Here is a 24893-nt window from a genome sequence, read left to right on the forward strand (position 1 = left end):
GCGGGAAAGGTGGAGGAAATATATGAATATGCATAGACCAGTCTGACTCATCATCATCATCGAGTCGGCGCATGTTAGCATAAGAATCAGAATTTCTTTTCTGGTCGTAAAGAATGTTGCTTCTTCAGAATTGTGATTAAGATAGAAATCCGTTGATCGATCTCTTCTCCATCTACTTTCGTTTCATCGAATCCCTTCCTCCTCCACTCGAATCAATCGGTCAGCTCTTTTCACCTTAGTTTATCGATCCAATCTACTGTCCAAATTAACCCTATGATCTTTTTTATTTTAATTCTTGTTTTGAATATTGTCAATATGATGTTGATATAGCTATTTTCTTTAATTTTTTTTGATTCGTTATTATGTTACATAATATGTTTTTTGGAAAGGGGAATCGATTTTCTTTTCTTTATTTTTATTTTTTAAAACGATGAAAGTTAGGATGTTACAGTTTTAAAGAAATTCTAGATCAACTAAATGAGTGAATTGTTGAATTTTTTTTATACAACTAATATGATCATAATTGTAATTGATTGCATTCTATCTGCAAATCCAAGACTAACCATTAGGAACAACTAACAAACTAGTAGAGCTATGATATAAATATAGATATTGACTATATTGCATCTTTTTCAAAAAAAAAAAAATCTAGAGCAATATGTTTGTGGAGAGGAGATCGAGAAACATAGTGGATATAAGCAATGTGAGGAAACCTCCTTCATTGGTAGACCTTTGCGTTAGGACAGCAATAGATAATGTGAGATACCTTGGGGATGTTGGCGAGACAGATTCACATCTTCTTGAACGTATTCTACCACATTGTACAATGGATCAGTTAATACATGTTGAGAAGAGTACAAAAGTAAGTTGACTTTCTTAGTTTGTGCTACAATATATATATATATATATATATATATTTGGCTTTGATTATATTTATTTTAAACGGATTGATTGATTGTTATAGGGAAGGGATCTCAGTCCAGTAACTGACAAACTGTGGAAGAATTTCTATGAGCTGCAGTTTGGTCGTGCAAGTACAAATCTTGTAATTGAGAGGATGAAGCTCAAGAAAGTTTCATTTAGATGGAGACAGTTGTATGAGGTGATCTTTTAACTTTCTTTCCTTGCATGCCGTCTTCTCTAATAGCTAGGTCATTGGTGGAATTTGAGGATCAGCAATGTGTCTTTCCTCAGAGATATGCACTGTGTTACAGACTTCCCTACTAAAGTTGCATGATTTATTTGTAGGCAAAATTGAAGGACGTTCAGGAGGCTGAGAACAAAGCAATTGATCGGCTTAAGCAACTATACAAGAAAGAAGATGCTAGTATGCTTCTTGTTTCCAAATTGTTAATAAAATATAATCCATGGTTTTGACATGATGCTTGCTTGCTACATGTTTGATTTTATCTCTTAGACATTCGTAATTACTGGTTTGGTTTGCATTTAGGGGTCATTACCTGTGAAATGGTGCCCCAAGCTTTATCGTGCAAGCACTCAAGTCTTTCAAAAGAGGCCACTTCATTCAAAAAGTGCTGAAGGTTGGAACTATTTCTTGATTACTATTCGTAGGAACCTTCATCAAGCCAAACTTGCACTGAGAAGTGGCCTTGTGCTGTCCTACATACTTGGGCTAATAGATTGGAGAGTATTAGAGAGTCTGATTTGTGGTAGTCAAGTATATATTTATATTAAAATATTAAAGTATTGAATGACTTATAAACCCCTGACCTAAGACAGATTTGAGAGCGAGAGGTAATTGATTGGAGAGAAATAAATTGTCTTCCTTGTGGTAGTCTCCTATGTGTTTATGTTAGAATATTAAAATGATTTATATATGATTTACCCTAATTACTTTATTATAAATGTTCAGATTTTATTTTTTTAGCTTGCAACAGGATTTTTTTCTTTACTATTATTTGCAGTATCCTAAATCTGACAAATTGTGGGCCTTTTCCATTCAGCATTTTAAGTTGTTGAGCTATATTAGGGTATTCATACTTTACTAGTGTGTCTCAAGGAATCTGATTCATAATAATGAATAAGCCACCAAACAAGTACTATGTCCCGTTCTTAGATCTCTCTCAATATCCCATCCCCTGCAGGATTGGCAGACTTGTCTCCATTTTCTAGTTATGCACACTGCTAAAGGCATTTAGGACTTACACAATTCATCAAGATGGCTGATGATGTATATTTGCCTTAAGTTACCATTAGGTGTAAAAAAGGGGATGAAACCCACCATACTAGGCTAGTAAAACCAATTTCACTTTTATCAATCGGATGTTTCCTTTGCTTATGCTTCAAAATTTTGAAATGTGGAAGGAAAGCTCCTTAGATGGCATGGAAGTTGAATTGACAGAATTTTTAGATGTTTGCAGTTGTTGGCCTATTATTTTCTTCAATCAAATAATTTTGATGAATAAAATTCTTTAATTTATATGAGGTCCACTAAGATTTTTGCCTGTGGTATTGTATAAATAACTCTTCATTTTTATCATGGCTGTGGTGTCATTTGAGTAACTCTGTAGATGTCTTCAAACATGGATTGAAAATGAAGATGTGTGAGTTATATAAGAGAACCTTTCATGTAGATACATCAATAAAATGAATTTGTTGCGAGGGAGCTCTTGCTACATCATCTGCTCCTTCCTAGATTATAGTTCCACAAATTGCAAGCAAGAAAAATAATTTGGTTGCCTGCCTAATTCTTGTCTGTTTTGACTGTAAATTATTTTAGTTCAGCTCTTATGCTCTGTGCAGGATCAAAATTTCTTACCTTGATTTCAATTTTAATAGGAAAACAAAGCCGGCAGGTTCAGCTTTGCACAAAGGTTCCACCTTCGAGTAAAAGAAACTTTTTCGCTGGTATATATAGCCTAGTTGTTTGATCTAGTCCACTGGTCTCTTATTGGAATATATGCAACTTTGATCTTTGCGGCTGTTAATTAAAGAAGGTATTTCATGATTTGATGTTTTATTTATAAAATCTTAATACTTCTTCTAGGAAGTGGACCTGGCTACAATCTCTCCAATGCCAAGAGCAACATAATGAAGAAGGCGAAGATAGATCTTATGAATAGGTAATCTTTCCTTTTCTAATTTTCTAAAAAACCTTGGAGAAAGGGAAAAAGATTGCTGCAAATATAGCAGATAAGGAAAATTTTCCTACTTCCGCCAACTGTTAGTAAGATTGGAGTTTATTTTTCGTATTTTGTAAGGGCATGTTTTGTAGCCCCCTGGAATTTGAGTAGCAACATTGATTATTTTATGGCATTAATGCTCTAGCAGCTAAAATCATGAGTTGGAATTCATGAAAATGCCTTTAACTGATAATTTATGATCGTGACAGTACAATTCTTGAATATTTTCCCTTTTTTCCCCTGATTGTTCCCTTTTCTGGTTGATGGATAAGTGCCTTAATAAATAAGGCATAGTTGTATCTGAGACTTCCAAAGACAGTCTAGCATTTCTTATAGTTTTTAAAATTGAAATTCTTGGTTGTATTGAGACAAAGTGGCTCAATTGCTGTTAAACACATACAACATTAACGCCTATGCAAATGCTACTATCAGTCCTAAGATTTTGAAGTTATACAATACTTGAGTATGCTCTACGCCTAGAATGATTGGGATTAAGATTTACTTCATCAAGTTGGATATTTGTGGAAATTAATTATTTCTATCTTCCCCTTCTATCTTAAACAGTCAAGAAGTGAAAAATCTTGCAGCCATGAAGAGAAAAGCAGTTCAGACTCATCATAGGTAATATTCTAACCTGTACATTATTCAATTTAGATTAAATAGCCATCCATTAATTTGAGTCCATCATTACATTGGCTTCTTGAAACACAGTGGTACCACCATAACAAAGTCAAGTGGGTTATGGGGAAAGAATTCTGCTTCAAGTTCGAAGCATACCAAACCCTTAGACAGAAGATTTTAGAAGCACGTTTTTGAACATATAAATGCGCAGTCCCAAAAAGGTTCTAGTGCGTTCCTCTCCTTTCTGTTTTCTTTTCTTTCTCTCTCTCTTTCTTTTTTTTTTTTTTGATTTTCCCTTTTAATATTTGGAAAGTAATAATAGATGCACATGTAATTTTATAAATTTTATTTTCAATAATGTAATTATTTTCTAAGGTTTGCAATTACTATATCTTGTCATACAATCATACCCAAGGGACTTGTTGCCTTTAGACAAAGGTCATTCACGAAGAAGAACAAGGACTCATCATGGTCAAATTTTCAAGAATCTCAGTCACAGGTCTAACAGAAAAGATATTGATATTAATGTTGAGACCTTTCTAGTGATGACCTTTATTCTCAAGGTGTCAATTAGTGTAGGGTAAAAATCAAAGTCTATTTCAGTAGCTTAATTTCAACTTGGGGCTCAGAATGACAGTTTACTTTTATGGTGTTACAGTACTGGGGCATAGGATTCAAAATCAAATACTAAAGAAATGAGTGTTGAATTTTAGTGAATACCCAACTTTACATTTACAGAAGCTATTTATGTGGTGTAGAAATTTAAGAATTGAATATGATAAGACTGTCAAAGACACATATTTATAGCTTCAAAAAGTGGTTCAGACCACTTTATTTTTCCTCAGGTATTATAGTTGCTTAATGCTGCAAATATTTTCTCCAATAAAATATTTAATTAATCGGTTTCCAACAGGAATAACCAAACAAACAGGGAAAAAAAGGACTCTTTGAATAAAATAAAGTTTCAATGCTTTCCATCATTATCAAACAATACTTGAGCAAAGAATGATTTTACATGTGAGCAAAGTCAGTTATTAGTTTAGTTATGCTTGGGTTTAGGAGATGTTTAGAGCTTCTTAGTGGGCTGAATCAGAAACCATAATGTAGCAACGGTAAAGCCCCCTAGATGGAAATTCTGTACAATGTCAGAAAACATGAATGTCCATATGGCTTGCAGCTTTGGTTTTGTAAGGATAGCTGTTGCCTAGAATATTGGCCTTCTTTATGTGGTCTAATCAGCTATGGTCTCTTCTTCTGCTAAATTCAGGGAACTTTTTTTATGGATTCTACGCCCTTTTGCACTCTATGTATATTTAGTTGCCACCTAATTTTAACTCAGTCTTGCCCTCTCCTATGTGGTCAAGGCCCAGAGTTCAGAAGAACTTCATACATCAGGGTAAAGTCATTAACATATATTCTGTTTAATGTCTTAGCCATCCTTTGTGGGTGGCGGGTAAGCGTTGCTGATCTCATTTGACAGAAGACGACACACAAAAGGGCATGCTATTTCAGCATCCTAATTCATTAGGTTGCTTTCCTGAAACATGGTAAAACCCTACCACAATTTGTAAGCAGTGGGCTGCTGCAGTCATTTAAGATGTGAAAATAGAAATCCCTAAGTAGAAGGTTTATTTGCACTTTATTTGCACTGTCATTATATGGTATAGACCCTTGCTTTATATATGCATTGACAGTGGTATACAATCTGTAAAATTGGAATTCATATCTGAGAAAATTTCAAATAACCACAACAAAATGAACAATTGACTTACAGAAGTCACTGTTGTCTGTGATACTGGTGCCATGTAATTGAAATAAACTTCAAAAAGAGAACATTTAGTCAATTTTTTCCAGTACATGAAATTGACATAGAGCAGAAAAATCATCCTCTTGAGCCACAAGTTGGTCTGATCTAATTCTAATCTGTATGGTCTGTCTCTATGTCTTGTTTCCTGCATGACACTGAACAGGCTAAACACGCAGCAAAGACAACAGGGAAAATATTTAATTTGATAGGGTTATTCTCGTGTTGCTGGAAATAATTGTACTCCACTGTTGAGAAAATGCACTGAAACACAGCACAAATAAGTCCAAAAGTTTCAGCAAAGTTACTGAATATTGCTTTGTGAGGAAATGGATAACAAAACCTTCCTGCCCGTGTCCATGAAACTAATTCCTTTCGACTTTTATAAATGAGCTCACCAATGCAGATAAGCAAAGCTGACAAAGATGTTAACAACCCAATTAGTGCATAATGTGGCCGACGTGGAGAAGAAAGTTGATCACAGGCTGCTGTCAAAGTCTCCAGAACCAGGTTGGTGATTACAAAGCCCCACTTAGAAGCAGCCTGAGGAACAGAGTTAGTCTCAAGGTCGGATTGAAGAGATGAAGGAATAAAATTAAAAAAAATAAAGGAAAGAATGTTGCAAATGAATTAGGGGGGGTTTCTTACCCTTGTAAAGCAGCCGTTTCTTGTTCTATTAGGCGTGCCTTTGTCATTAACAACAGTTAAAACAATATGCTGTGTTGGAGGAGGAGGAGATGCAATGGGGTTTGACTGGAAAGAGTCCTCCATAGGGTGAGTGTGATTTACACGAGGACTGATGGTCTCATCTTGCATAGTTAGCAGATCACTTGTATTTTGGTCTTCCGTGGGAAGTAGGTGATTATACTCACTCTCGAGACCAAGTAGATTAATTATCAAATCCTCCCAGATCTCCTGCCTCATGCTGTTGCTACCAGCTTTTGAATCACTTCCTGGCTCGTATTCTTGCTGAGGCTTCTCCATACACTTGTGCTTCAGATCATCATCATAATCTTTTATAAATACTTCATCCCCCGCATCTCTTTTGGCTATGGGGATTCTGGTCTGCTGTCTTCCGATGTTCAAATTTCCTCCCTTCCTTTCTCCCTCGCTCACTCACAAAAGGGGGAAAAGGTTGTTCACTGCTTCTTTGTTATCAGCTACCGCTATGAATCTTTTGATACTCATGATTTCCAGATAGATTTTAACTAGCCAAAAATGAAGGAGGGGAAATTTGACACTCAACAGCAGCTTATTTAGTGTCAAAGATTGCTAAGACAAAATGTCAACGCCCAGCATGGGCCGGGGCCCTAATAATCGAAGGTAATGGTTTTATTTCTCACTTTCCCCCCATTGAATAGTAAATTATTCACTTTTAACCCTACCCTTTTCTTGCCTTTTCTTCGCTCTTCCATTTCTGCAGCTATTTCTTTGTGGTAAATCTCAATCTGATCGGAAATTTTCACACTGGGTAGAAGCTTAAGGAAGGGTAACTTCGGTTACACAAAACAAATGCTGGAAAATTTCAGTTGAACAGAAATTTCTTTTTCTTGCTTTATCTATCACAAGCTGATTTGCTTGATAATGTTCTTGCCATACCAAATTTTCAGTAATCTTTTAGCATCTCACAAAGCCGTTGGTAGGTTCTAATGATACGCTATTTGTTTCATTAGTAGGCCGACGAAATTGGCCCAAAAATAACAATCACAGGTCCGCGATGCTATTCGTTTAGGGACCAATCTGAAACTTCTCCTGCATGACAGAAAAGTCTTGTCTCAAATTGCAGAGATTTAGTCTGTGAGTTGGCTCAAACCCGCATTGGATGTTCGTTCCGAAAATGCTAAGAGTATATTTCTCTCAAGTCTATTAACCAACAAAGAAAGTATATTGCAAACTCGATTAATTATATAAAATTGCTCGTATGCACACCAAGCTGAAAAACATATAATTTCAACTGCGAACAAATAACAAATAAATTGTACCACTCCCACCTTCCTCATTCCTTACTTCCTAGTTTATAATTTTAATCGTAGATTTGTGATTGAAAATGAAACAAGGTCATGCAAGTGAAATGAGGGAGTGTATAAATCATTATTCATGTCTATGATTACGAAGCACCATCTGGAAGCAGCCTACATATCTATCAGAATGAAAAGCTTTAGGACTAATTAAGTTACCTTAACTTGAAGCTCAAATGTTGCAAATTCAGTGGAGCGTTCTGACCCTTGTTTGAGGTCTCCCATCATCATTTGTAACACTCAGAACATAATGATCTGGTGGAGGCACAAAGAAGGAGTGGACTGAATCCTCAACAAAGGGCGCTTAGCTCACATATCTTCATGAATTGCAGGAGAAGCATAGTTGGCAGATCATTTCTTTCTTCATATTGGTGAGGAAATTGGTGATTATACAACTCACTCCTCAGACCTTGTAGTTTAGTTCTCGTTTCTCCGGTTCAGTTATCAAGAGCTCATGCTGATAGTGCTACAACTCATCATCTTGTTCACAATTTCTATTAGTCATGGCAGTTTGCTCTACTGTTGTTCTTCCAATATCCATACTTCCTTTGCATATGCTCTCTCAAACTCACAAAAGGAAGTTTTAGACAGAATGGATATTAATTAAAAGGAGTGATAATGTAGGCATGCCTTTCATTTAATGTAATCGCACTAGTATTTCACATTTAGGCAATAAACCTCAATTATATCAATTTCATTTAAAATAAAGGAATAAGATGCGCAAGTGAGACGACAATAGACAATAATTTTTGATATTAGAGAAGTCATTCGTTTAGTAACTCCTTTCTTTTACAGATACAAGCATAGGGTATTGAAAATAGGCATCGTGGTTTCTATTGGTCTCATGTTTGTTTTCACCTTTTATAGTACGTCCAGAGCAGAACAAATATAGGCTCTGCTAATAAAGTTTATGCAGTAGGGTAGAAGCTTGCATTGCTATGCCGCAAAGGCCTTCCTTTGCATCAACATCTCTCTGCATCCTAATATACCCTCTTCACCCCAGCTAGTGCCCAAGAGTTCTTCACCAACCAAAACTTGGTTCCATCATCATCGGCTCCATAACAACAGCAGTAACACCATGATCTAGGTCAGTGCCACAATCTCCAGTGAATACACCACTGGAGTAGAACTGGAATTCATACCCCCCAGCGTCAATAGCAACGGAAACCGGTTGATTTGCAACAGCCTTCTGTAATGCTCTTCATTGTTGGCTGGCACATCTTCATGCCATTTATATTGGCCGCATGGTTGGCTTCCTTGTTGGTATTGCATGTGCCATCACTCCCTTGTAGGGGTAGTCCGATTCAGTTGTTAGGCCTTTGTTGTTTTGGATGAATTGGAACGCATCGTCCATCAGACCACCCTCACAGCCTTGATCCTCACCTTTGGTATCACAGTCAACCAGCTCCTGCTCAGACAAGGAAATTAGCTTCCCTGTTGATAGTTTAGTTACCCCTTCCATGGCTGCCACAGCAGAAAACGCCCAACAACATCCTGATGAACATTACATCAACAGTTAGAAATAAGAACCAAATACTAGTAACATTTTGGTAATATTAATTTCTTACCATAAGGAATTTGCACTTACCACACTGGCCTTGGTCCTTGATAGGAGTTACAGCTCCTTTCTTTCTCCAGTCCATGGTAGAAGGCAAGCAGTAAGATTTTCATATTTGAAAGTTGTAGCCTTGTTGGAACACATATGGCCCTTGAACCTATTACGAGAAGCAGTGAACTCATCGTTTGTAAGATCTGCAAATTGATTGACACCGAGCTTGTAAGGTTTGTCCTTGGCGCGATTGAAAGAGTCAATGCGTGCCACATTTTCTTTGAAAATATTGAAACGTTTCTCCCTCTCATTGTTGTCCTGGTACACTCGTCCATAACGGGCCATCCATTGCTCATGCCTCTCATACATGGATGCATCTTGAAGAGTGCGCGATGTGACTTCACAAACTAACGCACCGACTATGAAGACAAAGGCCAAACAAATGCCTTGATGCAGAGCAGGTTTTTGAAGGCCATAGAGGAATAGCACGCGCTTGCTAGATTAATGTTAATGAGATGAGGCACACAAACCCTGATGAATTCTTAGACTTATATACTCCTAATTTTCCCCAATTGCACACTTATTTTAGCCTTCTATCTGCTTTCGGGGCACGTACGTCCTGTTTGTCTACGTGCCCTCAAAACCCTTCTGACAAAGACCCGTAATCATAACTATTCCTTTGACAAATATGGTACAATTTTTACAATTAAGTTAAATCCTCTAAATCTGTTCTAGTTGAATAGTGGACTTGTAGTTTATCATCATTGCAAGTGATGGTTTAGTGGTTAGAAAGTTTGATTTTGTATTCAAATGCCAAACAAAAATGCTACCTCTCAATCACCTTGCCGTTTCATTTATGTGACAATTAAGGAAATTAAGCAGTCTAGTTTATTACTCAAAGCATTATTAAGTCCACATCAGATTAAAGAAAAATGCTAAAGTAGATATCTATTATTATCCAATATTATGTTAACTAGACGCAAAAAAGAAAAAGAAAAGAAAAGAAAATGGCCTAATGTTTAATTTAGTTATAAGTTGTCATTATATATGCTCAGACACAATCTCAGCCAAATTTAGTAGGCTTGTATAGTCATATATATAAACAAGTAGGAGAACTTGCGTGGTAATGTCCTTGGTCTCAAACAAACAACTAGAACCAATCTGGTTAGAGAAAGAGAAATGAAGCAGGATATGCTGACCATTTTTATCATAACGGTAGACTAAATATAACCTAATTTCTAGCTTGGATGCTTTTGGCAATATCATAAGATATGTAGGATATACCGAAAACTAAGCTCACGTCCCTCTATTTGTGTTCATATAAATTGATTGAAATGCTTGAAATTTTCAATAATTAAGTCAGGAAAACGCTTTATTTTTACTCGAAACTTTTCTGAAAGTAATGCACGGTTGCTGTTCTGATTGTCTGGAAATTAAATAGTTGGGATGATATTGTGTAATTGTTATTACTACATCATCGCTAACTCAACCCAATAATATCCCATTCAGTACCTCTTCCATGAATCAAGAAACTTGATGATAATCTATTAACACAATCTAATTTTCTTCCAGTGATACAAGTGAAAATGCACAATGGTTTTTGGATAAAGAGGGGCCAAAAAATCCATGACAGGTACAATGTATGGTCTGAAAATTAATCAACAGCTCAACATAAAAGTACACCCAGGTGCACAAATGTGCGCGCTGCATGCACACCAAGCAACTGTTTACCAGCAATCCACTGTAAACAAAGTTGTAGGTCCTACAGACTCACTCATGAGAGACGGTGATTATAACTATATGCATACTGTGAGAGCCTTGAAATGATGTACGTCTACCGTCAGAAAAAAGAAATGGTGAATGTCTGATCATTAAATAATACACATTAACATATAACATTTATTCGGAACAGCACCTAAATAAATAAAGGAATCCCTCACCATCAAACAAGCACCAGATCCTAGGAAAGGACATACAGACTAGCCTCTTCATTAAAAAATAATATCTTCGTCCTTCTCCATGGCTGCAGATAACAAATTGTGAGCTGAGTTGATTGAAACCCCTTTTTGCAAGGAAACCTTCTCTGCAAACTGATCCTCAGCTTGCTGCTTGGCAGCAGCAAGCTGTCTCTCTATTTCCCTCTTCTTATAACCTTGTATCTTCTTCAACCTGAAGAAATCCTCCCTTTCAAGCTCATCCAACTCTCCCTTAATGTAACTTATCGTATTCTCCAACCTTGGCTTCACAACATTCTCTAAAGCATTAACTCTACGATTTGTGGTCTTGATTGCCTCATCAAGTGTTAAGAATGATGTCTGAAGAGAAGCAAGCTCAACTAGAACCTCAATTGCTTTCACATAGGCAGCACGGCACTGTTGAACCTGTTGTCCCCCTCTGGCCAAACCAGTCAGATCATTCTTGGTCTCGCCTTCTGTGAAATACTCAAACTTGGGAAGCTTCACCCCAGCAACATTCTCTTGTCGGGATCGAACTTTAAGAGAAGCATTTTGAACATTCTCAAGGACAATGTGTTTAATGTTCTCACCAGCAACATACTTAGCCTCAGTTAGGGCAAACGAAGAGGTCTTCATAATGTCTCCCATTGATTCTTTTGTAGATACTATCTTCTTAAGAATCTGACGAAATTGTACAGTTAGGGCATCACTCTTCTTCTTGAGAAGCGCATGACCTCTTGTAGCACCCACAAGCCGAGCTTTCATGACTCCAAGCATTGTAACAGTTGGAACCACATTCAAGCGCTGGCTTTGACCGGACATCTTTCAGATATCTGAACCATGAGACATTATAGGTAGGATTAATAAAAATATTTAACAAAAGAATGTTTCTTAGCCGACCTTCAAACAGAAACAAATATATACCAATCATACTGATTCTACAATCTTAAAGGCACATCTCAACTTAAGCTTAATTTGTCAACACTTAAGTTAACAGTTTTACCAAAGCACTTAAATTGGACAAGCAGTTGCATCTCAGGTTCTGCATCAAAAGACTAGATCAGAGAAACATGTAGCAGTAAATAAGAAGTCGAATCCTATTAATTAATTGTCCAATGCAAGCATCTTTTAAACAAGAATAGCAATATTTCGCCATCAAAATAAATAGAAGAATAGGGCAAGTCCACCTATAATACCACCAAACAAATTTGTATATTAGACAAAATTTTATAGCATCATATGTAGACAGGAGCCCAAAAAGCACCCTTAGTACAATATCCATATATACCATAGCCAATTTGCCCTTATTTCATTCTTTCTTCTTCAGTATAGCCGGAAGTTATTCACCAGCTCATTTAGCTTTATAATAAACCTTCACATATCCAATTACATTTTTTTCTCCTCTTTTCTGTTTCTTTTCCACAGTTTAGTAGTCTAAACATCATTTTTCTCTCTTTACAAAATCTTCTCCAATACAAACGTGATAATTAGTTTGGAAAAGTAATTAAAAATATTTTTTTTTGCATGTGTGAGTGCCCATGAACGCCCCAAGTATCTGTTTAGAATTTGGGAGTAAAATTTTCAAACCTATTTGCACGAAACTATTAACTAAAAGCCCATAAAAGCACATAATTTTAGTAAAACAAGAAGGACAGCAGTATTTATATATATATATATATATATATATCAAATTCTATACATATAAATGTATGTATGTATGTATGTATGCATGTATATGTATACATACATATACATATTTATGAGTATCTAGTCTAAGCTCATGCAACCATATCTAGTAAGATCCGCTCAGCAAAATTGCACTCACAATTCAGCATCACATGCAAAACCAGAAACCATTATGGAAAGGGAAAAAAAAAGCCATTCAAAAATACAAGAATAAACCAAAAGCACTACCACAAAATAGAGTGATGGTGAGGATCTAAGATTCATGATCAACACTCCGACTCAAAAGTGAGTATCCAAAATTCATGATGGACACTAGGACTCCGAAAGATCATGGATCACAGAGATATTCTCAATATTATAACAAACCGGAGGGGAGGAAAAAACAATAGAACCATTTGCCCCTACAATATAATTCTTGGGCTAAAGAAATTTTCCTTTTTATTTCTTTTGGTTTGGCTAGTACAACGAGATGTATGCTTGGTGCTTTGGCGACACAGGGAGCGTACGGAGAGAGAAATATCCCATGTAAAGGATGGGACTGATTGGACTCAATTCCAGTAAGGCTTCAATAGAGCTAATTTTTTCATTTTTAAATTTTTTTAAAACTTAATTATCAAATCTCCTTCCATTGGAGTTGAATTGAATTATCAAAATGCAAGCCACGATAATGAAACAGGAATCAGATTCGAGAATCAGAATACAAAATTTTCTCCTTTTAATCTTCTAATCGGAATTAAAAAGTAACAATTAAAATGTGTAGACTTAAATGGAAATTCCACCGATCAAACACTCAGATAACAAACCCCAAATCGAATTATCAAGTAGATAGTTCTTTTTTAAAAACGAAATTGAGATCTAAAACAGGGTATGAATGAAATCAAAGGAGAAATTCCAAATCGAGGAAGAAGAACCTGAGAGAGCGCGTCTTCACCGGTAATCAGAGCGGAGATTCGCCGCCGGGGTTCGAACTTGGAAGAATGAATTTTGCTTGGAGAAGTATTTTTGGGCTATTTGATTTTGATCCGTCTGTTGGAACTTGGAAAGTGACCGAGGAAGGTCGGGGCTTATATAGGTGGGTCCCAGATGCCACTGCAATGTACTAATTTTACTGTACTGGGGTGTGATCCAAACTGGCAAACAGGACCCGACCCGATTCCTTCCGTGTTGAAATGAGGCTCGTCCAATTTGATTTGCTTAATGGACACGTATGATAATACCACGTGTCATAGTGTATTCCATGTCATTTATGCTACGATGGTATTATTTATCTTAGTTGGCAAAATAGTTATTGATGTTAATTTATTTGACAAATATGATAATAATAATAATAATATTGAGGCATTTGAAGTTCTTTAACCAAATTAAAGCGTCCATTTTAAATTTAAAGGAATTTGAAAAGGCAAAACATTTTGACTATTCTCTCAATTTTTTTTTCTGTGTTCAATTTTTCTTGGAAGTTCCAAAATCATGTTTTTTTTAGCACCTACTATTTTTACTTTTTTATATTTTAAATTTATTTGTCATGATTTTATTAATTTTTTTATTAAAAACCATGAAACATCAAATTTATAAAAAAATTAGTTTTAATATAGTAAAATGGGATAAACTCAAAAATAAAATTAATCTTGTAAAAGTCAAATAAAAACAAACAAAATATGAAAAAATCACTAATTTTTTAAAAAAGAAAGTTTATGCAGTTCAAAATTATAAAATCAATTTTGATGTTCAAAAACAGTATCTAATATTCTTCCAAACAAATCACCTGTTATCCATAACAATCTAAATATCATATTCTTGTAATATGATCATATGTCTTATTTTCTTCCTTAAAACTTTCAATTTATATAAAAAAATCATTTCATCAATTTAACCATTAAAAAAACGTAAATTGCATTAAATTTCAAAATTTTATCATAATTTAGCTCAAATCTATTAAATTTGAGAATGAACATTCCATCTCAAAATAACAAATGATAGTAACATATATGGTTTGATTACTAAAGTATCTATCACCCTAAACACTACCCTCCTTTGAATCTAGATTGAACAATCCTCCTCCATCTTTTTCATCATCCATCACCTAAACCTATAATTCCTCTTGTAACAATGTTCAAGTCTGTCACTACATGCATAGAGATACAAAGGAAATCCAACTTTACTTGGAAATCAAACCTATAATTTCTCTTGAAACAATGTTCATGTCTGTCACCACAGGTTACTCTTCTTCCAAACCAACTTTTGATATTGGTTCTGCTGCGAAAATGTTAATAAGATGGTCTTTGTTCATGCTAGTCAAATGTAGATGTAGCTGCTGGTAGTTCACATCTATTAGATTTGATTATGAGAGTCTAATGACTAAAAGTGGATCTAGTAGTGAACTTGAAATGGACTGTGATGAAGAAGAATAATATGATATTACTAGTAATGGTGTTGATTGGATGTCTGAGAATGCTAATCAAAATAGTCAATTAGATGGTAACGAGAATATTGAGATTGAGGATATGGTGATGCATGATACTCTTGATGAGTTATTTGAGCTTGGAAAGGGTCTGATTTTGATAGGGAAGGTATAGCTAGCCATTGATAGGTTTATGGCAAAAATACTTTAAGCCCTTGATGAGTTTGGAAAAGTAAGACATGTTAAAGACACATTGTTTAACAATGTTGATCACTGAAGGGAAATCCTTACTAATTATGTAATTAAAAAAGGATAAAGATAGTAAGGATAAAAAATGACAAGACTAGGCTTACAGCTTACTAAGAAGAAAATGGTTGCAATTGGAAGATCCATGCATCTATTATTGCTGATAGAAAAACATTTAAGATTAAGATATGTGAGGGTGAACACACTTGTACAAGAGTCGACAATAATCGCGTTACTACATCAAGTGCTTGGATGGTAAAAAAGCTTGGCTTTAAGATGCATGTTGAACCAAATATGTTTTAACTTAATGCAACATAAATTGAATATGAAAACTATGATTTGACTATTTACACTGTGTAGATTTCATATTCAGACAATGAACACCAATTTTAGCAAGTGCTTAAAAAAATATAAAAGAGTGGGCAAGGGAGGAACGATTATGCAAATCGCCATTGACATTGATTAAGGAAGTCAATCCTTTAGTAACAGAGAAACCTTTTTCTTAGTTTTCATAAAATTATACATCTATATTACCATTAAAATTAAACGTCGGGATTCCCATGTGGGCTTCCAACGTGTTTGTTGGCAATGTTCATAGTACATTAACAAACACAGCTGCATATAAAATAGGAAGGAGTGTTGGTTTATGCAGTAGGGTATGAAGCTTGCATCGCTATGCCACAAAGGCCTTCCTTAGCATCGACATCTCTCTGCATCCTAATGTACCCCTCTTCACCCCAGCTAGTGCCCCAAGAGTTCTTCACCAACCAATACTTGGTTCCATCATCATCGGCTCCATAACCAACAGCAGTAACACCATGATCTAGGTCAGTGCCACAATCTCCAGTGAATACACCACTGGAGTAGAACTGGAATTCATACCCCCCAGCGTCAATAGCAACGGAAACCGGTTGATTTGCAACAGCCTTCTGTAATGCCTCTTCATTGTTGGCTGGCACATCTTCATGCCCATTTATATTGGCCGCATGGTTGGCTTCCTTGTTGGTATTGCATGTGCCATCAACTCCCTTGTAGGGGTAGTCCGATTCAGTTGTTAGGCCTTTGTTGTTTTGGATGAATTGGAACGCATCGTCCATCAGACCACCCTCACAGCCTTGATCCTCACCTTTGGTATCACAGTCAACCAGCTCCTGCTCAGACAAGGAAATTAGCTTACCTGTTGTTAGTTTAGTTACCCCTTCCATGGCTGCCACAGCAGAAAACGCCCAGCAACATCCTGATGAACATTACATCAACAGTTAGAAATCAGAACCAAATACTAGTAACATTTTGGTAATATTAATTTCTTACCATAAGGAATTTGAACTTACCACACTGGCCTTGGTCCTTGATAGGAGTTACAGCTCCTTTCTTTCTCCAGTCCATGGTAGAAGGCAATGCAGTAAGATTTTCATATTTGAAAGTTGTAGCCTTGTTGGAACACATATGGCCCTTGAACCTATTACGAGAAGCAGTGAACTCATCGTTTGTAAGATCTGCAAATTGATTGACACCGAGCTTGTAAGGTTTGTCCTTGGCGCGATTGAAAGAGTCAATGCGTGCCACATTTTCTTTGAAAATATTGAAACGTTTCTCCCTCTCATTGTTGTCCTGGTACACTCGTCCATAACGGGCCATCCATTGCTCATGCCTCTCATACATGGATGCATCTTGAAGAGTGCGCGATGTGGCTTCACAAACTAACGCACCGACTATGAAGACAAAGGCCAAACAAATGCATTGATGCAGCAGCAGGTTTTTGAAGGCCATAGAGGAATAGCACCTGGCTTGCTTGCTAGAAATTAATGTTAATGAGATGAGGCACACTAACCCTGATGAATTCTTAGACTTATATACTCCTAATTTTCCCCAATTGCACACTTATTTTAGCCTTCTAGCTGCTTTCAGGACACGTCCTGTTTGTCTACGTGCCCTCAAAACCCTCCTGATAAAGACCTGTAATCATAACTATTGCTTTGACAAATATGGTACAATTGTTACAATTAAGTTAATCCTTTAAATCTGTTCTAGTTGAATGGTAGACTTGTGGTTTATCATCATGGCAAGTGATGGTTTAGTGGTTAGAAAGTCTGATTTTGCATTCAAATGCCAAACAAAAATGCTACCTCTCACTCACCGTGCCGTTTCATTTATGCGACAATGAAGGAAATTAAGCAGTTTAGTTTTCTTACTCAAAGCATTATAAAGTCCACCTCAGAATAAACTTATGAGAGGATACGAACAAGGTAGGAGAGTTAACCAAGGCATGGTGAGTACATTGCATTTTAATTAACTAGCATTGGCAATATGTTTTGGTGGATTGTATGACGCTTATTTGTTTTGAAACTGAAACCCATAATCTGGTCCATGATTATTGTTTGAAGAAGACATTGTTGGTTTTTGTTATTATTATTATTATTTGAAAGATATTATCAAACACTTAATGAAGAGAAGGAAATAAACATGCATTCATCCCTCAAAACTAATAAATAACATACCAAATTCTAATATTACCAACCAGGATTTATATAATAGAAGGATACTGTGTTGTTCCATTTCTGATTTCTGGTTACCGCCTCCAATTTCCAAACACTGAAAATGGTCCACGTTCTAAATTTGAACAGTTTGCTGCGTCCATACATCCATCTCTTATGTATGACGTTCAACTGACACTAGTTAATTTCTTAAGCAGGACAACCAGCTGACTCGAATCAATAAATCTTTTTTCAATTTTTCTTTTGCCATGGCAAATTTGTTGCATATGAAGTGAACCCCAGGAAAGCAGGACTACGTGTTCCAAACCCTAATCTGCGATGTAACTCTTCCTCCCTAGGAACACCCTTAGGCCTAAGATAGCTAGCTAGCAAGTGCATTCTTCTACATATATACTTGATGTAGAAATCTATTAACAAAGTACAACATGAACAAGTTACCATTTCCAAGCTCACCAACTCAAGTATTTTATGGTCTAAATTATGAGACATAACACGTATAACAAGATTAATGGGCCAATGCATCAGCTTCTGCCTAAAATACACTTTTGATGCAGAATGCCACTGATAAAGAGGTACATTTATTTTCCTGGAGATAGCCCATGCCATTTATTTCCCTTGCAAAGCCTTTTATAATTACAATAAAGACTAAACCCCAGATCCAGCCAGTCGCCGCCTCGAGGCATTTGATATGGATACTTGACTAAGCTTGTCTGCTTCAGTGGCTGCCATCCGCTCCTTGAGTGGCATATAATGCCGCAGCCATACACCAGTATAAACCTGAAAATTTAAATGGAAAAAAGTGAAATCAAGATATAGAACTTTGGGAACTGTAATATATCTTATCACAATTCAAAATTTCATAATTCCTATCACTTGAGGCAAAGTGGATAGGGCAGTTCCACAGCCAAAAAGATGGAATGAGAAGGAAATTATGGGAGCCTTTCTTCAGGGTTCTAAGTGTTTCTATACTATTTAGGTAGATTTCACAACAAATCACACTGCAATAGAAAAAAATAACATGCTGCTTGGCTTATGTGCCAAGAAGCTGGGAGTGAACATGTCAATAACATTTCATTGTCACCATCACGATCATCATAATCATGAAAATATAGATTTGAGCCTTGAACTATACCTGTTGTGGTCTTATTATCTTTGTATCAGGGTCATCTAGAGACTCACGCCAGTGTGCCAAGTATCCAGCCATTCGAGGAATTGCAAATAACACAGTGAAGAACTCTGGTGGAAATCCCATTGCCCTGTTGAATAAAACCTTATAAGTCACCAGACTATAACACGTGGAGGAGGAAAACTAACAATATTTTATGCATTTGTCCAGTCTTTTACAGTAAGCAGAGAAAATTAATGATATATTTACCGGTATATTAACCCAGAATAGAAATCAACATTTGGATAGAGCTTCCTCTTAATAAAATACTCATCGGATAAAGCAGCCTTCTCCAAAGCAATAGCTACCTGCAAACCACCAAGGAAATGGCATAAAGAAGCATATTAAAACATTAATGGAAAATAAAGCAATCTTACATAAGTGTATAAATGTCCCTTAAAACCAATAAGTCCAAACAAACTATATAAACATTTTCATCTTACTAATTTAAACCATATTTGAAAAAGGAAAATATTATTTACACAATCAGCCATCTAAGTCAAAGCCTTGACCAATGCCAGACAACAAGCTTTCAGAAACATAACTGAACTCTCATTGCATGCCCCCTTATATGTGATCAGCTTACATAACCATGGACAAGCTCAGGTTTAATATGGAGTAATTAAAAAATAATCAACAGAGTAGGCATGAGAAAAACCAATTGCTTTATGTAAAATAATAAAATTTGGAGGGCAGATAAACACCTCAATAAGAGGATCCCGGCCAACAATAGAAAAAACTTCCTCCGCCAATTTCTTTATCACCTTTGCCCTTGGGTCATAGTTTTTGTATACACGGTGCCCAAAACCAGACATTTTCCGCTTCCTAAAGAAATGAAGATGTATTTAAAAATAAATAAAACTTTAGAAAGAAAATACAGCATGCCGCATTTGGAACCTTTAGCTTCCTGTGACTTAAACTAACAGCAAAATTTATATGCACCATTCACCTGTTCTTGACACCCTCAATAAACTCTGGAATGTTTTCAACTGTTCCAATCTCACTAAGCATCTTGAGCACAGCCTACCAATCAAGAGAACGAAAACAAGCTAAGAGTACTGATGCACAAACAGCTCGAGAGAAAAAAAAAATTGATACTCTTAAATAACCAAACAAACAGATATAACAGCAAAAGTTAAATTGCTTAGTCTAAACTAGCATATTTTAACACCATTCCAGTGGAAATTGAATTTCCAGACCTTTACTGATAACCATGGATTTATTATGACTTTGTTTCTGCATACCTCATTTGCTCCACCATGAAGAGGACCATATAGTGCTCCAACAGCTCCAGCTAGAGCAGTGTATACATCAACTCCACTGCGATTGTAGATACATTCTGATATTTAATACAAGATTTTTTGGTTGTTCTAGCACAATTGTGCTATAACATTAATATACCTACCCTGATGCAAGATGTCGGGCAGCAGCTGTGGAACAGTTCATTTCATGTTCTGCATGTAGTATGAAAAGAATGTCCAACACTCGAGCAAGCCGAGGATTGGGCTGGTAAGACCGATTGCCCCTGAAAGGTTTTTCAATGGATATCTTAGTTACGCAAAGGAAGGCCTAATCTTATGAGTGTTCATTGCCTCCTAAATGAGGATGACAGGATAAAAGAGCATTAGCAATGATCAATGAAAATAAAATCTAGCACCAGAAGAGAAATTGTTTCTTTTCCCCAAAGTAATTTTTAAATCTAGCCCATACGCTAATGAAAGAATTAAAGGTGCAAAAGTGCATACATTGAATCTAGCATGTAAAGGAAGTTTTCAGCATAAGAAAGGGTGCTAGAAGGGAGAACTGGAGGCCTTCCTGCCATCCTCAAATAAGCTGCTGCAGCAATGGTCGGTGCCTGCAAACAGAATATCAATTTTGTATTAATCTCTCGACAGAAGGCAAATAAGTAGCATTCCCAAGCCATAGATATAGGCATGGTCCATCAGAGAAGGGACAAGGATGTAAGTAACAAGTTCATGTACCAGAGTGGAAGCCATATCAATCATGAAACAGAATCAACTTCCTTAAGAGTACAAAAAGCAGAAAGAGGAAAAGAAATTGAATGACGAAAACCTTTCCAAGAATGCGTGCTATTTGTTTGTCCCTCACTTGTTTTGACTGATAAAGATCTTGGCCCTGCATTAATAATAAGTGAATGATCAAACACCTGACAAGCTAGGAGAATAAAATAATCTCATAAAGATTTTTATATTATTATTTAGAAAACACTGCAGCATGGTAGAAGTTCATGTCTTAACAAAGCTATTCAAAAGAAAAGTTGCCAACAAGTTAAGCCCGAAATAAGCATTGGCAACAAGAGATACCCCGATAGCGTTGATCTAACAAAGAACAGTAGGTTATCGCAAATTGTTCACATTTTAATGTTTTCACAATTGCTTCCCATAAAAAATGCTTTGCTGCTGATCTGAGGCTAAAACTACATTTGCCTTCAATCTTGCCATACTGCCAGAGCATGTTTATATACAGAAGGATCAGGTTAAACCTCCTTATTCTGACCCTTTTTGTAAAAGGTTACCTCATAGTGTGAATATATATTTATATATGAGAGAGAGAGAGAGAGAGTTAATTTCTTCCAACTAACTTTTAACATTTGGAATATAGCCCCTCAAGACAGGCAACTAAAGATATATACATAAAATTTTATATCTGTCTGAAAACAATTTGATGTTACTCAGAATCCTTAAAATTCCAAAACATTTGTCCTGCATAACCTATATTTTTCTCTATATAACTATCACTTTTCTCTCAATTCTCTGCTCTCTACGTTTTACTCTTATAGACCCACATCCATAAGCATACAAAAAGCTAGTGCAACATTATGTCAACTCATATGAGTCTTCCTAAAGCATTTGCTGAAACTTAACTATCAACTTACTCTGAGAGCAGGATTGGCATCAGGATGAAAGACAGAAAGAGCACTCATTGCACTGACAAGTACACCCATTGGATGTGCATCATGAGGCATTGATTGTATAATGTCCTACAAAACAGAGATAAGAAAATACAGGTTAAAGAACTTCTGCTGAACTAGCAGGAAAGAACCCAGTAAACATTATTCTCAAGTAAAACGAATCCTGAATTTCAGTCCTGAAACCAAAGAAGGTAGACAAGTGAGGGAGTACATTTATCATAAACGTCCAGCAAATTGCAGCATCACAGAATTAGACATGGTTTAATGCTAGAAGAAAGAAAAGCATACCAGAATCCCTTGTGGCACAGCTGAATGCTGAGAAACAGCAAATTCCCAGTCAGCTAACTGACCTTCAGATGGCAAATTCCCATACACTGACAAAGAGGAAGCAAGTTACTTAAAACACATAACCAAATATATAAATAAATGCAAAATTGCAATCAAAGACATAAGAATATAAACCTTTATAGTCCCAGATAATTAGATAAAACCATTCTCAAAATAGTTTACAATTGAATTATTAAGTTAAATTCATGTTTGTCATATAAACAATGAGAAGGGTGCGCAACTATGATTTTATCCTCAAATAGTCAGTTATTAGTTAATCCAAAAAAGGTTTTGCTTTAGATGAATATCAACAAAATGGCATAAAGTTTCTCTTTACACTTTAATCAGGAGTCCAACTCCCTTTAGCAGAGTCATAACATCCTCCTCTATACCCCTCTCCACCATTCATTAGATTTCTTCTTTTTTTTTGTCATTTTTCTCACCCCTTAACCTCCCATTGATCTTCACTACACACCATGTCACAGAATTTACATACAATCTCCATGTGCATCAATTTTAAAATGGGTGGCACCAAAGGGTTCCTTTGATCTATCAAAGATTTCATTTGATTTGGTAAGTCTGAACTATCTTTCCCAAATAAAATAATGGCTTTGTGAGTTAGGATTTACATAAACTAATCCACGACTCTATACATGCAATATCATGTGCAAAGTGTTAGTTATACCAAATTGTTTTTCCTAACAAAAAATAATAATTTTAAATTTACATGCATACATTTTTTTTCCACAGAAAATTTTGAAACAGTCATAGTTCGGATAATGAGAGGCGGTGTCTGTATTTGTAAAGCTTACATAAGAGGTAGGCTACTTCCAAGAACGTGGAACTCTCCGCCAATTCCTCAATCGGGTACCCTCTGTATCTAAGAATCCCTTCATCTCCATCTATATAAGAAATCGACGACCGAACCGGAGCTGTATTCAAATACCCCGGATCATATATTTTCAGCCCCTTGTCATTTTTCCCTGTTGTTATCTACAATCATATCCAGGGTTTAAACAAAATTAGATCTCTTACAAATCAATATCGGATATTTTTAAAAAAATAAAAAAGAAACTGACAAATTGGTTTAACTTTGAAAAAAATATAACCTTTTTGAAATCAGTAGCTTTGATAGTGCCTTCGCTGGAGACAGGGACCTCGTATTTCTTCCCCGTTCGCTCGTCGACAATGGTTAACGAACCTCCGACAGAGCCGACGGTCTGAGCCGACACGCACCATTGGTTTTTCGAGGACGGTGGAGCTGAGGTTGTGGGAGGAGCAATCAGGAGCTGCCAAATGAGCAGAGAGCACGGACAACCGTGCCTTCACTTTCGAAGATAGCTCTTCCTTTGATGGCATTTTTTTTACAAGAAAAATTAAAGACAAATCTCGAAAGAAGAAGAAACAAGAATTTCCTGAGATTTTATTGTCTTGGGGGGGGGGGGGGGGGGGTTGGGGGGGCGCCTGCTTTCTATTTTCGTAGCTTATGTTCTGGAAATGTGATATACACTTATATAGATAGGCATAAGAATTTCTTTCGGAATTGTGTTTTCTGATTTTGGGGATTAAATTATAATTTTAGTGCAGGGATTTTCTTTTCTTTTTTATTTTTTTTGTCTTCACCTTCTTTTTTACTTACTTCGCCTTTGTTCACACTGCAAAATCACGTTCTCTTTTTTTTAGCTTATCCAAAAAGAAAATCAGAGAAAATTATTTTTGTGCTACATTAAGGAAACAAAAATTATAACTTAAAATTTCACAATTTTGCTTCCCAATCAAGATAGGAAAGAGAGATTTCGTATGAAATTCCACGTCACAATTTTTATTTTGGTATGAAATTTTTATTTAATTACATGAAAAATATATTAAATTAATTATTCGTTTACTTTTTTTATTATCCAAAAAAATCAAATAAAATTATAAGAACAAAATTCATCATTGAAGTTTAATGATAAAATTCAATGCAAAATTCGATACAATTGAAGCATTGGTATCATTATATTATTTATTAACATATTATTAATCATCATTTCATATACACATGTCGAAGTATTAAATATGAGAATAATTATATATAAAATTTTTATTAAATTTTATTTTTATATGTTAAAATAAATAATTATTTATTATTATTATTCTACATATGAATGGTAAATTTATTAAACTCTGCAAGTAAGATAAAGAAATTCATATGTCAAGTAATTAATTTTCATAAATATATTCTATGAGAACTTGTCAACCTTCTATAGAATAATTTCTCTTAAAATAAATACCTATTATAAAAAATTAATAGATACCTCACTGGCTTTCTTTTTTTCCGGCACAAATGTTGGTGTCTATGGATTTCTTTGTAAGAAATACATATATTATATATTATACATATATATTCATATATACTATTTTTACTTTCACTTTGATTTTTTCTTAAATCGTTTTGATCAGATATATATAAAGGGAAGGATCGTCTAAAACAATGATATTAATACGATATACATCCGGGCACAGAGTATCAATTTTTAACTTTTTGGGGTAAATGGTGATGGGCGTGTGATTA

The 24893-nt window shown here is 35.6% G+C and overlaps 5 protein-coding genes and 1 pseudogene across 5 annotated transcripts; 1 reads left to right on the plus strand and 5 right to left on the minus strand.

Moving 5' to 3' along the window:
- Positions 1 to 4153, plus strand: LOC110409554 (transcription elongation factor B polypeptide). Its single transcript, XM_021418932.1, has 8 exons — positions 1 to 219; positions 653 to 862; positions 965 to 1102; positions 1249 to 1327; positions 2800 to 2868; positions 3008 to 3083; positions 3708 to 3764; positions 3855 to 4153. Exons 2-8 carry the CDS (start codon positions 659 to 661, stop codon positions 3943 to 3945), a joined length of 714 nt encoding a protein of 237 aa, XP_021274607.1. The 5' UTR covers positions 1 to 219; positions 653 to 658; the 3' UTR covers positions 3946 to 4153.
- On the minus strand, positions 4034 to 6907 carry LOC110409553 (uncharacterized). The gene is made up of 2 exons (XM_021418930.2): positions 6217 to 6907; positions 4034 to 6111 (listed from the first exon to the last, which is right to left on the minus strand). Exons 1-2 carry the CDS (start codon positions 6550 to 6552, stop codon positions 5683 to 5685), a joined length of 765 nt encoding a protein of 254 aa, XP_021274605.1. The 5' UTR covers positions 6553 to 6907; the 3' UTR covers positions 4034 to 5682.
- A 1508-nt stretch (positions 6908 to 8415) lies between these two features.
- Positions 8416 to 9989, minus strand: LOC110409339 (senescence-specific cysteine protease SAG39 pseudogene; annotated as a pseudogene).
- A 778-nt stretch (positions 9990 to 10767) lies between these two features.
- LOC110408894 (vacuolar ATP synthase subunit D (VATD) / V-ATPase D subunit / vacuolar proton pump D subunit (VATPD)) lies at positions 10768 to 13845 on the minus strand. Its single transcript, XM_021418030.2, has 2 exons — positions 13688 to 13845; positions 10768 to 11923 (listed from the first exon to the last, which is right to left on the minus strand). The coding sequence occupies exon 2, from the start codon at positions 11910 to 11912 to the stop codon at positions 11127 to 11129; it is 786 nt and encodes a 261-aa protein (XP_021273705.1). The 5' UTR covers positions 11913 to 11923; positions 13688 to 13845; the 3' UTR covers positions 10768 to 11126.
- A 2219-nt stretch (positions 13846 to 16064) lies between these two features.
- Positions 16065 to 17190, minus strand: LOC110409106 (senescence-specific cysteine protease SAG39-like). The gene is made up of 2 exons (XM_021418343.2): positions 16752 to 17190; positions 16065 to 16657 (listed from the first exon to the last, which is right to left on the minus strand). The coding sequence occupies exons 1-2, from the start codon at positions 17188 to 17190 to the stop codon at positions 16065 to 16067; spliced, it is 1032 nt and encodes a 343-aa protein (XP_021274018.1).
- Positions 17191 to 18325: 1135 nt separating this feature from the next.
- On the minus strand, positions 18326 to 23774 carry LOC110409105 (citrate synthase, glyoxysomal). Its single transcript, XM_021418342.2, has 13 exons — positions 23449 to 23774; positions 23152 to 23332; positions 22301 to 22386; positions 21977 to 22081; positions 21154 to 21216; positions 20826 to 20935; positions 20486 to 20605; positions 20325 to 20400; positions 20030 to 20103; positions 19785 to 19905; positions 19291 to 19388; positions 19048 to 19171; positions 18326 to 18692 (listed from the first exon to the last, which is right to left on the minus strand). Exons 4-13 carry the CDS (start codon positions 22064 to 22066, stop codon positions 18561 to 18563), a joined length of 1008 nt encoding a protein of 335 aa, XP_021274017.2. The 5' UTR covers positions 22067 to 22081; positions 22301 to 22386; positions 23152 to 23332; positions 23449 to 23774; the 3' UTR covers positions 18326 to 18560.
- Between the last annotated feature and the right edge of the window lie 1119 nt (positions 23775 to 24893).

This window comes from Theobroma umbraticum, unplaced genomic scaffold (genome assembly GCF_002168275.2).
Source record: "Theobroma umbraticum cultivar Fairchild unplaced genomic scaffold, ASM216827v3 scaffold_44.0, whole genome shotgun sequence".
NCBI lineage: Eukaryota > Viridiplantae > Streptophyta > Magnoliopsida > Malvales > Malvaceae > Theobroma > Theobroma umbraticum.

What these genes read in the sequence shown, in the direction of transcription:
- LOC110409554 (XM_021418932.1), top strand. Translation starts at nt 659, where the DNA reads ATGTTTGTGGAGAGGAGATCGAGAAACATAGTGGATATAAGCAATGTG. An exon ending in GATGGAGACAGTTGTATGAG is followed by an intron (nt 1,103 to 1,248) that starts GTGATCTTTTAA and finishes ATTTATTTGTAG; the next exon opens with GCAAAATTGAAGGACGTTCA. An exon ending in GCAGTTCAGACTCATCATAG is followed by an intron (nt 3,765 to 3,854) that starts GTAATATTCTAA and finishes CTTGAAACACAG; the next exon opens with TGGTACCACCATAACAAAGT.
- LOC110409553 (XM_021418930.2), bottom strand. Translation starts at nt 6,552, where the DNA reads ATGGAGAAGCCTCAGCAAGAATACGAGCCAGGAAGTGATTCAAAAGCT. An exon ending in GAAACGGCTGCTTTACAAGG is followed by an intron (nt 6,112 to 6,216) that starts GTAAGAAACCCC and finishes TCTGTTCCTCAG; the next exon opens with GCTGCTTCTAAGTGGGGCTT.
- LOC110408894 (XM_021418030.2), bottom strand. Translation starts at nt 11,912, where the DNA reads ATGTCCGGTCAAAGCCAGCGCTTGAATGTGGTTCCAACTGTTACAATG.
- LOC110409106 (XM_021418343.2), bottom strand. Translation starts at nt 17,190, where the DNA reads ATGGCCTTCAAAAACCTGCTGCTGCATCAATGCATTTGTTTGGCCTTT. An exon ending in CAAGGACCAAGGCCAGTGTG is followed by an intron (nt 16,658 to 16,751) that starts GTAAGTTCAAAT and finishes AATGTTCATCAG; the next exon opens with GATGTTGCTGGGCGTTTTCT.
- LOC110409105 (XM_021418342.2), bottom strand. Translation starts at nt 22,066, where the DNA reads ATGCCTCATGATGCACATCCAATGGGTGTACTTGTCAGTGCAATGAGT. An exon ending in TAGCACGCATTCTTGGAAAG is followed by an intron (nt 20,936 to 21,153) that starts GTTTTCGTCATT and finishes TTCTGTTTGCAG; the next exon opens with GCACCGACCATTGCTGCAGC. An exon ending in ATTGAGGGTGTCAAGAACAG is followed by an intron (nt 19,906 to 20,029) that starts GTGAATGGTGCA and finishes TCATTTCTTTAG; the next exon opens with GAAGCGGAAAATGTCTGGTT.